The sequence below is a fragment of the Empidonax traillii genome, unplaced genomic scaffold, assembly GCF_003031625.1.
Source record: "Empidonax traillii isolate 1590-97213 ecotype Southwest subspecies unplaced genomic scaffold, ASM303162v1 scaffold2418:size28549, whole genome shotgun sequence".
In the NCBI taxonomy this organism is placed as follows: Eukaryota; Metazoa; Chordata; class Aves; order Passeriformes; family Tyrannidae; genus Empidonax; species Empidonax traillii.
The window spans coordinates 6,289-17,724 of record NW_020957611.1 but is presented as its reverse complement, the minus strand read 5'-3'; the positions used below and the strand labels follow the sequence as shown (position 1 = coordinate 17,724).

The window sequence follows — 11,436 nt, the reverse complement described above, 5'->3', positions numbered from 1 at the left end:
TCCATTCCCCTCCCAGTTCCTCCCAGTACCCCTCAGGCTCACCCAGTCCCCTCCTGCCCCGTCCCCGCCGGGAGGGGGGGGGAGGGCATTGGTGGCGCAGGTGGGGGAGGGGCTGTGCGTGGGAGAGGGGCTGTGGGAGGGGCCCGGCTCGGCCCCACCCCCCCCACTAACGATGGACACGGCGGTGACACGGCCGTACAGGTCCAGGGCCACGAAGGCGTTCTGGGGGGACAGTGACGTCATGGGGGGGAGGTGATGTCACAGGGTAGGGGGTAGGGGTGACGTTAGGGAGTGTGTGTCATGTCAGAGAGAGAGGTGTGACATCACAGCAAAGCTCCACCCCCTCCCCCCAGGTCCAGGGCCATGAAGGTGTTCTGGGGGGAAAGTGATGTTAGAGGGGGGTTGTGTGTGTGATGTCACTGGGGGGATGTGACATCACAGGAGAAGTGTGATGTCACAGAGAAAGATTTGATGTCACAAAGGAGGTACGATATTACAGGAAACAATGTGATGCCACAGAGGAGGCTGCAATGTCACACGAGAGCCATGATGTTACAGGGAGGACGTGATTTCACAAGGGAGGTGTGATGTCACAGAGGAACAGTAATGTCATAGGGGAGGTGTGATGTCACAAGAGAACTGTGATGTCACAAGGGATCAATGACATCGTAAAAGAAGTGTGACATCGTAAGGAAGGCTGTGATGTCACGGGGAGGATGTGAAGGTTAGGGTTGTTTTGGGGTCATGGCCAGGGTTGCTGGGGGAGCTGTCCAGGGGTGTGATCAGGGTGTGTCCAGGGGGGTGTCCAGGGTGTGGTTGGGGGGGGCGGTACCTTGGCCACACCCGTGGCTGCGGGTCCCATGTCCTGCCCATCCACTACAAGGTGCATCGAGTCGTCGGCCCCACGCCGGATCCCCAGGCGGTTCCCAACCTGAGGCACCCAAAAATCACCCCACATCACCCCAAAATCACCCCCAAATCACCCTGAAACCATTCCTAGGTGGTTCCCAACCTGGGACACCCCAAAATCATCCAAAACCCTCTCCTAAACCAACCTAGGACACTCCTGAGATCCCCAAAATCCCCCTCAGGAACCTCCCTGAGCCCCTCAAACCCCTCCAGGGACCCCCCAAACCCTCTCCCAAGCCCCCTGTCCCTCCTCACCGCCAGCCTGTCGAGGGAGACGCCGTAGTTGTGGCGGGTGGGGGTCCCATTCCTCCGCACCTCAGCCCCTGAGACCACCCATGTGGGAGGCGCGGGAAGGTCGAGCAGCGTCGGGGGCAGGGCGGGGGGGCCAGGGGGACCCTGCCCGGGGGGTAGTGCCGTCAGCCCCAGGCGCACCGAGCCCGCCCAGCGCTCGTCCAGCGCCTCGATCCGCACCTGGGACCCACAGGGGAAGATGGGCAGGGATTAGATGGGCGGGGATCAAGTAGGAGGGGATTAGTTGGGTGGGGCTTAAGGGAGCAAGGATTAAGTAGGTGAGGATTAGAGGGGAGGGGATTAGAGGGGCAGGACTTAAATAGGTGGAGCTTAGATAGGCAGGGATTAGATAAGTGGGGCTTGGGTGGGGATTAGAGAGACAGGGTTTAAACAAGTGGGGTTTAGATGGCAGGGATTTAGAAGGGAGTGGCTTAGATAGGTGAGGTTTACAGGGGCAGGGATTAGATGGATAGGATTTAGACAGGAAGGGCTTGGATAGGTGGGGCTTAGATAGGTGGGGCTTGGAGAGAGAGGCTGAGATAGGCAGGGTTTAGGTAGATGGGGATTAGATAAACGGGGCTTGGAGAAGCAGGGCTTAGATAGGTGGGGATTAGAGAGGTGGGATTTAGATAGGTGGCGCTTAGGTGGGGCTTAGAGGGGAGTGACTTGGATAACTGCAGCTTAGGCAGAGATTAGAGGAGTGCGACTTAGAGCCGAGAGGCTTAGACAAATAGGCCTCGGGGCAGATCTTAAAGGGAGATTTGAGGTTTGAGGATTAGAGGGGCAGGGCTTAGAGGGGTGGGGCTTGGATAAGTGAATCTTAGGGGGTGGGGCACGACAGGGCTCCGCCCACAACAGGTGGGGTGGGGGATCACCTGGAGAGTGAGTTGGAGGCTGTGTACCCCCTTGCAGGTGGTGGGGTTTCCCTTGACCCCTCCCTGACGATCCTACCCCCATGTAGGCATGTCCCTCCCTTAACCCCACCGCCGTGCGGGCGTATCCAACCCCACCACTCCCCCTTCTCTGAAACAGACAGCGTCCCCTAATTCCAAACTTCGAGTCCCTGCAAGCCCTGCCCACCTCAAAGAGCTCTCCGGGGCGCAGGTGGGAGCGGGAGAAGACGAGTCCGTGGCAGTAGCCGGCCACGCGCGCGGCCCCCAGGCCCTCAGCCCCCAGAGCCACGTTCTGCCCGCAGCGCCCGTGGAAGCGCTGGCACGGCCCGGGGGCTGTGGGGGAATATGAGTTATGGGACCCCCACCCCTCCATCCCTTCCCTGTCACCCCTGGGCACAGCCCAGGGGCTGCAGGGGGAAACGGGTTATGGGACCCCCACCCACCTCCACTCTCAGCACAGACCCCCTGAGACCCCTGGCACGGCCTGGGAGCTGCAGGGGAAGAGGGGCTATGGGACCCCCACCCCTTTCCTGTCACCTCCCATGGGCTGGCACGGCCTGGGGGCTGCAGGCAGAGGGGTTCATGGGACCCCCACCCACCTCCCCCAGAGCACAGATTCCCCCTGGGACCCCTGGCACAGCCAGGGGGCTGTGGGGGAATGGGGAATGGGTTATGGGACCTCCACCCCTTCCTGTCAACCTTCCAAGGGCTGTGGGACCCCTGGCACGGCCTGGGGACTGTGGGGGGATGGGGGGGCAGGGGGAGGGGTTATGGGATCCCCACACACCTCCCCCCAGAGCACAGACTCCCCAGAATTGCTGGTGAGGGCAGGGATTGCAGGGCAAGGGGTGTGGTCATGGGAAAGGGGGTGTGGCCAGGGGCAGCACCTCCCAGTGACCCCCCAGTCCCTCCGAGTGCCCTCCCAGTCCCTCCCAGTGCCCCCCCAGTGCTTTCCAGTGCCCCCCTAGTCCCTCCCACTACCCTCCCAATCCCCCCCACCGTGCCCACCTGGAGAGGGGGGCGGACAGGCCTTCTCCGGGGGGGCTCCGGGGGCCAGGCTGTTGTCGGTCGGGCCGGTGGCCCCAGTGAGGGACACCTGGACACACTGACCATAGAGATCCACCACAGCATACACCTCTGGGGACAGGGACAGTGTAACCTGTGTCACCTCAGTGTCACCTGACATACTGACCATAGAGATTCACCATGGCATAAACCTCTGGGGATTGGACACCTGTGTCACCTCAGTGTCACCTGCGTCACCTGACTGTCACCTCAGTGTCACCTAGACACCAGAGTTCGCACCTTCGATGAAGTACCACAGGTCTCCCTGTCCCCGCATCCCCATGTCCCTGTATCCTCCCCATGTCCCTGTATCCCCTCAATGTCCTGGGTGTCCCCAATATCCCTGGGCGTTCCTGGTGTTCCCATACCTGGTGGCAGCCCCGAGCAGGCCACGCCCTGGTCGGCCCCGTCAATGAAGTACCGCAGGTCCCCCGTCCCCGTGCGCATCATCCCGATCCGGGCGCCCGTTCCCAGCGCGTCCAGGTCGCAGCCGTAGTTGTTGCGCATCGTGTTCCCGTCCTGCATGATGGCAGTGCCACTGCAGGGACACAGGGACATCACTGGGGACACTGCCACAATTGCAATGCCGCTGCGGGGACATCAATGGGGACATGGCCGTGATGGCAGTGCCACTGTAGAGACATCAGTGGGGACACTGGGGACATTGTGGGGACATTGGGAACATGGCCACAATGGCAGTGATGCTGTGGGGACAGGGGGGACACTGACATGGGGACATGGCCATGGGGACACTGGGGACATGGGTGTCCCCCAAGTGACCCCGTGGGGACATGGGTGACCCCCAGGTGACCCAGGTGTCCCCACCTGAGCATCCAGGTGTCATAGTCGATGTCTGTCATGGTGTTGGGGAACTCCAGGTCCTCGGGGCGGATGGCGGTGACACCTGCAGGGACATGCGGGGGGACAGGTGACACCTTGTGTCTGTCCTCATGACCCCACATCTCCCTCACTGTCTCTTCATGTCCCCCCCATTGTCCCCAATGTCCCTGTGTCCCCCTTTGTCCCATTATCCCCAATGTCCCCCCAGTGTCCCCAATGCCCCCACAGTGCCCCATGTCCCCCCAGTGTCCCCAATGTCCCCCCAGTGTCCCCTCACCAGCCTCGATGGACCCCGACCAGCGATCCACCATCTTCTGGATGACGATCTCAAACAGCTCCCCGTCCCTGAGGGCCCTGGGACCCCAAAAACAGGGGGTCACCCCACAATAGGGATACCCCAAACCGACGGGGACACCCCTCACAGCCCCTCGTCCCTGAGGGCCCTAGGACTTCACAAACAGGGGGGTCATCCCAAAATAGGGACAAACCAAAATAGGGACACCCTCCCATTCCACAGCTCCCTGTCCCTGAGACCCCAAAAAAGGGCAGGTCATCCCAAAAACATGAACACTCTCCCACCCACAGCTCCCCTTCCCTGAGCACCCTGGGACCCCAAAAACAGGGGGTCACCCCAAAATAGCTACACCCCAAAATAGGGACACCCACACACACAGCTCCCTGTCCCTGGGACCCCAAAAACGGGGGGATCACCCCAAAAACAGGGACAGCTCGAATTAGGGACATCCCCTCACCCGCAGCTCCCTGTCTCTGAGATCCCAAAACCAGGGAGGGCACCCCAAAACCAGGGGGTCACCCCAAACCCAGGAGGCCCCAAGTGACCCTGAAAGCCTCTGGGGACCCCCTTTGGGAGGTGGCAGCAGATTTTGTGTTGAATTTTGTGATTTTTGGGGTTACAAGGATGTTTTTTTGGGTGAATTTGGGGGTTTTGGGGTGGACTCGGGGTTTTTGGAGCAGATTTGGGGTTTTGGGGGTGGCACCTGTTGTAGATGCTGATGGCACCATTGAACTCGGAGCAGCAGTTCTGCCTCAAGGTTGCGTCTGGGGTGGGGTTGGGGTTGTTTTTGCAGTTCAGGGCTGGATTTTTGGGTGGATTTGGGGTTTTTGGGTCGGTTTTGGGTTTTGGGGCTGTACCTGTTGGAGATGACGATGGCATCGTTGAACTCGGAGCGGCAGTTCTGCCTCAGGGCAGTCCTGCCGCCGTTGGTGATGACGGCATTGGCGCCGTGCAGGCGATGGAATCGGAGATCGCTCGGGGACCCCCCCGGGGAGGAGCCCTCAGGGGACTCCCCTGGGCTGTCACCGTCCGAGCCCTCCCCTGACAGCGGCGGCACCTCTGGGGGCACAGGTGGGGCATGTGGGGCCCACATCCGGATGCCACACCTGGCCTGGAGACCCCCAGACCTGGCCCACGCCCCCCAAACCCTGAGCCCCCAGACCCAGCCTGGACCAGCCTGGAGCCCCTAAACCCAGTCCTGAGCCCCCAGATTTGGCCTGGAGCCCCCTGACCCAGTGTCACCACCACCCCTAGTGTCTCCAGTGACCCTGATGTCCCCAAGATCTCCAGTGTTCCAATGACCTCATCATGCCCAATGTTCCCCCAATGTCCCCGATGTCACCCCAGTGTCCTCAACACTCCCAATGTCCCCATCATGCCCAATGTTCCCCCAATGTCCCCAACCCATCCAGTGTCCTCAATGTCTCCAATGTCCCCAATGCCCCCAAAGTCCCCATGTCCCACCTCCCTCATCCACAACAGCGGCCCGTACAGAGCCAATGCCCCCAATGTCCCCGATGTCCCCAATGTCCCCAACGTTCCCGTGGCCCACCTCCCTCGTCCACAACAGCGGCCCGTACAGAGCCAATGCCCCCAATGTCCCCGATGTCCCCAATGTCCCCAACGTTCCCGTGGCCCACCTCCCTCGTCCACGATGGTGGCCTGAGCCGCCTGCCCGTACAGGTCGACCACAGCGTAGACGTTGGGGGGGACGTTCCAGGCCGCGGGGCCTTGGGGGGCCCCGTTGACGAAGAAGTGCAGGGTCCCGTCATCCCTGCGCACCACGCCCACCGTGTCCCCTGCCTGAAGGGACAGTGTCACCAGGGGCAGGGCCATCACGACCCACTGTGTCCCCAGGAGAGCCTCAGGGGTGTCCCCACAGCCCCCACCATGTCCCCCACCTGAGGGGACAGTGTCACCTGGGGCAGGGTCACCATGACCCTCCCCGTGTCCCCTCCCCCGTGTGGTGTCCCCATGTCCCCCCTGTCCCCATGTCTCCCCCAAGTCCCCCTGGGGGGTGTCCCCATGTCCTCCCATGTCCTCATGTTCCGCCAGGGGGGTGTGGGGGTCCCACCTTGAGTCGGTCCAGGTTGTGTCCATACTCATCCAGGACGGTGGTGCCGTTGTGCATCACCCCGTTCCCCGTCATCATCCACGTGCCTGGGGACACAAGGGACAGTGGGACGGGAGGTGGCACCTCGGGCACATGGGGACACAGGGGACAGCGGGGATATAGGCTGGCACCTTGGGGCACGTGGGGACATGGGGATGGCACCACGGGGACATGGGATGCCACCTGGAGGATGTGGGGACATGGGGATGGAACCTCAGGGACATTGGGGACACAGAGCGGCACCTCAGGGATGTCACCTCAGAGACACAGGGATGTCACTGTGGGGACGTGAGGTGGTACTTCAGGCATGTGGGAACTGGGGATGTCACCTTGAGAGCATGGGGTGGCACCACAGCAATGTCACGTCAGGGACAAGGGGATGGCATCTCAGGTACGTGGGGATGTGACCCCAGGGGTGTCACCACAGGGATATTGGTCATGGTGGGGGGCAGCTGCAGGGGGGTGGGGTGGGGATGGTGACACTGAAGTCAACATTGGTGACTCACCTGAGTGCACGTTGGTCACGGTGGGGTGAGGATGGTGACCCCATGGTGACAATGTGATGACACTAGTGACCGTGGGGACTCACCTGAGCGCAGGTTGGTCATGGTGGAGGGCAGCTGCAGGTAGGCCGGGTTGTGGGTGGTCACCCCGATCTCGATGGACCCCGCCCACTTGTCCACCATCTTGTCAATGCGCACCTGGAACAGCTCATTGTCCCTCAGGGCCCGAGCGCTCAGCACGACCCCGTGGTTGAAGTCATCGGTGGCACTGGGGACAAGGACGCTCTGTCACCTCATATGGGGACACCACAGGGACAGGGACACCACATTGTTCCTCAGAGCCCAAGCACTCAGCACAACCCCATGGCTGAAATCATCGGTGGTCCTCGTTGACCATAATCACCCCAATCACCCCAATGACCCCATAATGTCCCCACATCCCCCTGTGGTCACTCACTGCGGCCGCAATGCCGTCCGGCCCTCGTTGACCACGGCCGCCTTCTGGCCGCAGTTGGGGTGGAAGAGCAGGCGTGGGGCCGGGGGGTGCACAGGGGGCGCAGGGGAGGGGTGGGTGGCACCGGGGGGCCGGCGGGGCGTCCCCTCAGGGGACAGGGCGCGCAGGATGGCGTTGTTGCGGCGCAGGCGGTCGCTGTGGTTGTGGTTGTGCACGATGGTCACCTTGACGGCCATCCCGTACAGGTCCACCACCCCGTACACCACCTGCGGGGTCAGCGTCGTGGCCACTCCTGGAGACATGGGGACACGGAGTCATCGTGAGGCATGAGGACACAGGGAGAGCATGGGGACAGCCTAGGGACAGCCTGGTGACACGCCGGGGGCCAAAAGGTCATGGAGAGTCAGTGCTGGGGACACTCCATGAAGTGGACAATCTCAAGAGCTGTTTTGGGGTCACTCAGGCCCACCGCGGGTCAACATTGGGTTCCCAATTCAGGTTCCCCGTTCTGGACTCCCCATTTTAGGGTCCCTGTTTTGGGGTGCAGATTTTGCGATCCCCATTTTGGGGTGCAGATTTTGGAGTCTCCATTTCAAGATTCCCATTTCCAAGTCCCCGTTTTGGGGTCCCCTTTTTGGGTGGAGTTTTGGGGTCCCCCTTTTGTGATCCCTGTTTTGGGGTCCCTGTTTCAGAGTCCCCATTTCCAGATCCCCATTTTGGGATGCAGTTTTGCGGTCCCCATTTTGTGGTCCCTGTTTTGGGCTCCCCATTTTGGGGTCCCCCTTTTGGAGTCCCCATTTTAGGGTGGCCATTTTGGGGTGCAGTTTTAAGTTCCCTGTTTTGTGATCCCTGTTTTTGGGTCCCCATTTTGGCATGCAAATTTTTGGGGTCCCTATTTCGGGATGCAGTTTTAAGTTCCCTGTTTAGGGGTCCCCATTTTGAGGTCCCCATTTTGGGGTCCCTGTTTTGGGGTGCAAGTTTTGGGGGGCAGGTTTTGGGGTCCCCATTTTGTGGTCCCTGTTTTGGAGTCCCCATTTTGCAGTGCAGATTTTGGAGTCGCTGTTTTTGGGTCTCACCTTGGTCGACGCCATTAATATAGAAGTGCAGAGCGTTGTTGGCCTTCCTGGTCAGCCCAATGTGATCCCCCTCCTGGGGGGGCAAAAACGGGGTCACCGGGATCCCCCAAACCCGGGGGAGCCCCCCAAAACCAGGGGGACTCCCCCAAAACTGGGAGGACCCCCCAGAACCCGCCGGGGGGTCCTGAAGGAGGCAGGGATGGGTTGGAGACCCCACAAAATATCTCTAGAACACACTGGGGACATTCACGGGGGAATTTGGTAGGGTGCCCTCAGAATCTGGGGGGTTCTGTGGGGGTTGGGGGGCAGAAAGGAGGGATTTGGGGACTACCCCAAATTTGGGGCATCCTGGGGGTCTCCAATAAGGGGAGTTTAGGGGGGGTACCCCCAAAATTTGATGAGCTCTTGGGGAAACACTGGGAGAGTTCCCTGAATTCTGGACTGCAGGAAATTCGAGAGGGGTCCCCCCAATCTTGGGGTGGCTCAGGAGACTTTTAGAACATCCAAAAAGGGGAATTTCGGGTGCGGGAATCTCCCCATATTATGCATCACAAGGAGGTTTGGGGGGGGAAATCCCTGAATTTTGGGGAGGTCTCTGAATTCTGAGGGGGCTGAGGAGGGTCAGGGGGGGTCACCTGCAGCTCATCCAGGCTGAACTCGCAGTATTCCCGGCGTGTCCCTTTGCCGTTGGTGAGGATCCCGCAGCCGCTCATCATGATGGTCCCTGGCAGATGGAAGAGTTGGGGGGCGCCCCAAGTGCTGGGGTAGTCCCCCACCCCTAATTCGGGGGAGTTCAGGTGTCTGGGGAGTCCCCCAGATCATTTCTAAGGAGATTTTGGGAGCCCCAACTCTATTTTTGGAAGGTCTTGGAAACACTGAGATTTCCAAACAGAGGCACCCCTCCCGACCCTGGGGGGGTTTCCCCTGGATCTGGGGGGGTTCCCCTGAGATTCTGGAGTTCCCTGAGGGGTCCCAGACATCCAGGGGTCCACCCCAAAACCCTTCATAGGGGGATATGGGGATCCCGAGGTCTATTTTGGAGGGGTCCTGAAAGCACCAATATTTCCAGCTAGAGACCCTCCGAACCTAGGGTGGTTTCCCCTGGATTTGGGGCATTCTCCTGGATCTGAGGGGGTCCCCCCCATGTTTCTGGGTGGCTCACCCGAGCGCAGGTTGGTCATGGTGGCCGGGTACTCAAGGCTGTTGGGGTTGTGGGCGGTGACCCCAATCTCGATGGACCCCGACCACTTGTCCACCAGTTTGTCAATGCGGATCTGGAGGGGCCAAGGGGGAAAAGGGGGGTCAGGGACCCCCAAAATCCCACAGGAACACCCCCAGGACCACCCAGAACCCCTTTAAGACATCCCACGACTGCCAAAATGTCCTTCAAGAACCCCAAAACACCCCCCATGACCCCCAGAACCCAAACACCCTGCAGAACCCCTCTAATGTCCACCAGTTTGTCAATGTGGATATGGGGGGGTCCAAGGAGGAAAAAGGGGGGTCAGAAACCTCTAAAATCCCACAGGAACCCCCCATTGACCACCCAGAACCCCTTTAACAGCTTCCAGGACCCCCATAACGCCCACAGACCACCCCAGGACTCCTCTAATTACTCTCAATACCCCCCCTGAACCCCCTAAGCCCCCCTAGACCCCCCCAAAACCCCACCTCAAACATCTCGCCATACCTGAGGGACCTGTTGGTGAGGATATCACCCCTCAGAAACCCCCCAGGACCCATGTAACTTCTCCCAAACCCCTCCAGGACCACTGTAACACCCCCAAATGCCCCCAGGACCCCTCTAACTCCCTCCCAACCCCTCCAGGACACACCCAGCCCCCCCCCAAAGCCCTGCCCTGAACATTTCCCTGCCCCTGAGGGGCCTGTTGGTGAGGACATCACCACCTAGAACCCTCCAAAACACCCCCCAAACCCCTCCAGGACCACCTGAGACCCCTCCCAGAGCCCTACCTCGAACATCTCCCCATCCCTGAGGGGCCTGTTGGTGAGCACCACGCCGTTGTTGAACTCATCCAGGGGCCGCCTGCGCTCGGCCGTTTTGTGCCCATTGCTGAGCTTGATGAGGGCCCCGCACTTCTCGTGGAACAGCAGCGCCTCATTGGTCAGCCCCGTGCCTGGGGGAGAGGTCAGTCAGGCCATGCCCGCGCTTGGAGGCATAGACCCCCAACAAATGGGACAAAACGTCCCTAAAAAACCATTGCTTCTATCTTCCTTACCGCAGGTGAAGCTCCACCCACTTCAGGTGGGACAAACCCCTTGGGTGGACACGCCCTCAGGATTGGCCTCAGCCCCTTTACAAATCGCCACGCCCACCCAAAAAAGGTGTCACAGACTCCCAGAAAGGAACAAATACACCCCACCCGAAAAATCCATCCGTCCATTATGAGAGCGGGTGTTTCAATAGGCCACATTCCTCGGGATAGGACATGCCCACTTTGGGAAAAGTCACACCCCTTGTAAGCGCCATACCCCTCAAACTGGGTCACAGACCCCCAAAAAGGAGGCAAAGACCACCCTGCAAAAAAAGTGCCTGTATCTTTATTATAGGAGGCAAACCTCCGCTTACTTTAGGTGGACAGACCCCTCGACTTGCCGCACCCATTTTTGGAACAGCCGCACCCCTAGAACTTCAGGTAGAGCCAAGGCACCACCCCCCTTGAACAAGCCATGCCATTCTAACAAATCCCATCGGTCCACAGTGAAGAGGGCATAGCTCTGCCGCCACGATGTCCCCACTCACCAGCAAGCCACACCACTGCAAAAAAGCTTCACCCACTGCATGACCATACCCACTGAAGACAAATCCCACTCTCTCATGACCACACCCACCCACAAGTGGGAATGTGTCTGGAGAAGACCCTATACCCACCCTAAACTCCACTCCTTTTGTGGGACCCCACCCCCTTTTACCATAGGCTACACCCCATCAGTCCCAAACCATGCCCTCTCAGTCCCTGGCCCCTTTTGTCCCAG

The 11,436-nt window shown here is 60.1% G+C and overlaps 2 protein-coding genes across 2 annotated transcripts in view; both read right to left on the bottom strand.

Annotated features, from left to right (window-relative positions):
- NEURL4 (neuralized E3 ubiquitin protein ligase 4) overlaps nucleotides 1–10,582 on the bottom strand; it is an 18,131-nt gene extending 7,549 nt beyond the window's left edge. The window contains exons 1-17 of the mRNA XM_027909796.1: nucleotides 10,414–10,582; nucleotides 9,602–9,713; nucleotides 9,075–9,163; nucleotides 8,440–8,512; nucleotides 7,367–7,655; nucleotides 6,996–7,177; nucleotides 6,368–6,453; nucleotides 5,934–6,096; nucleotides 5,151–5,352; nucleotides 4,276–4,352; nucleotides 3,984–4,062; nucleotides 3,527–3,696; nucleotides 3,102–3,230; nucleotides 2,281–2,426; nucleotides 1,165–1,380; nucleotides 833–931; nucleotides 43–222 (exon numbers count right to left, since the gene is read on the bottom strand). Coding sequence (XP_027765597.1) covers nucleotides 43–222; nucleotides 833–931; nucleotides 1,165–1,380; nucleotides 2,281–2,426; nucleotides 3,102–3,230; nucleotides 3,527–3,696; nucleotides 3,984–4,062; nucleotides 4,276–4,352; nucleotides 5,151–5,352; nucleotides 5,934–6,096; nucleotides 6,368–6,453; nucleotides 6,996–7,177; nucleotides 7,367–7,655; nucleotides 8,440–8,512; nucleotides 9,075–9,163; nucleotides 9,602–9,713; nucleotides 10,414–10,422 — 2,301 coding nt within the window. The 5' untranslated portion in view covers nucleotides 10,423–10,582. The remainder of the gene's footprint in view (nucleotides 1–42; nucleotides 223–832; nucleotides 932–1,164; nucleotides 1,381–2,280; nucleotides 2,427–3,101; nucleotides 3,231–3,526; nucleotides 3,697–3,983; nucleotides 4,063–4,275; nucleotides 4,353–5,150; nucleotides 5,353–5,933; nucleotides 6,097–6,367; nucleotides 6,454–6,995; nucleotides 7,178–7,366; nucleotides 7,656–8,439; nucleotides 8,513–9,074; nucleotides 9,164–9,601; nucleotides 9,714–10,413) is intronic.
- A 261-nt stretch (nucleotides 10,583–10,843) lies between these two features.
- Nucleotides 10,844–11,436, bottom strand: part of LOC114071913 (neuralized-like protein 4) — a gene marked incomplete at its 5' end in the record, with an annotated part of 2,425 nt that continues 1,832 nt past the window's right edge. The window contains one exon of the mRNA XM_027909795.1: nucleotides 10,844–10,896. Coding sequence (XP_027765596.1) covers nucleotides 10,844–10,896 — 53 coding nt within the window. The remainder of the gene's footprint in view (nucleotides 10,897–11,436) is intronic.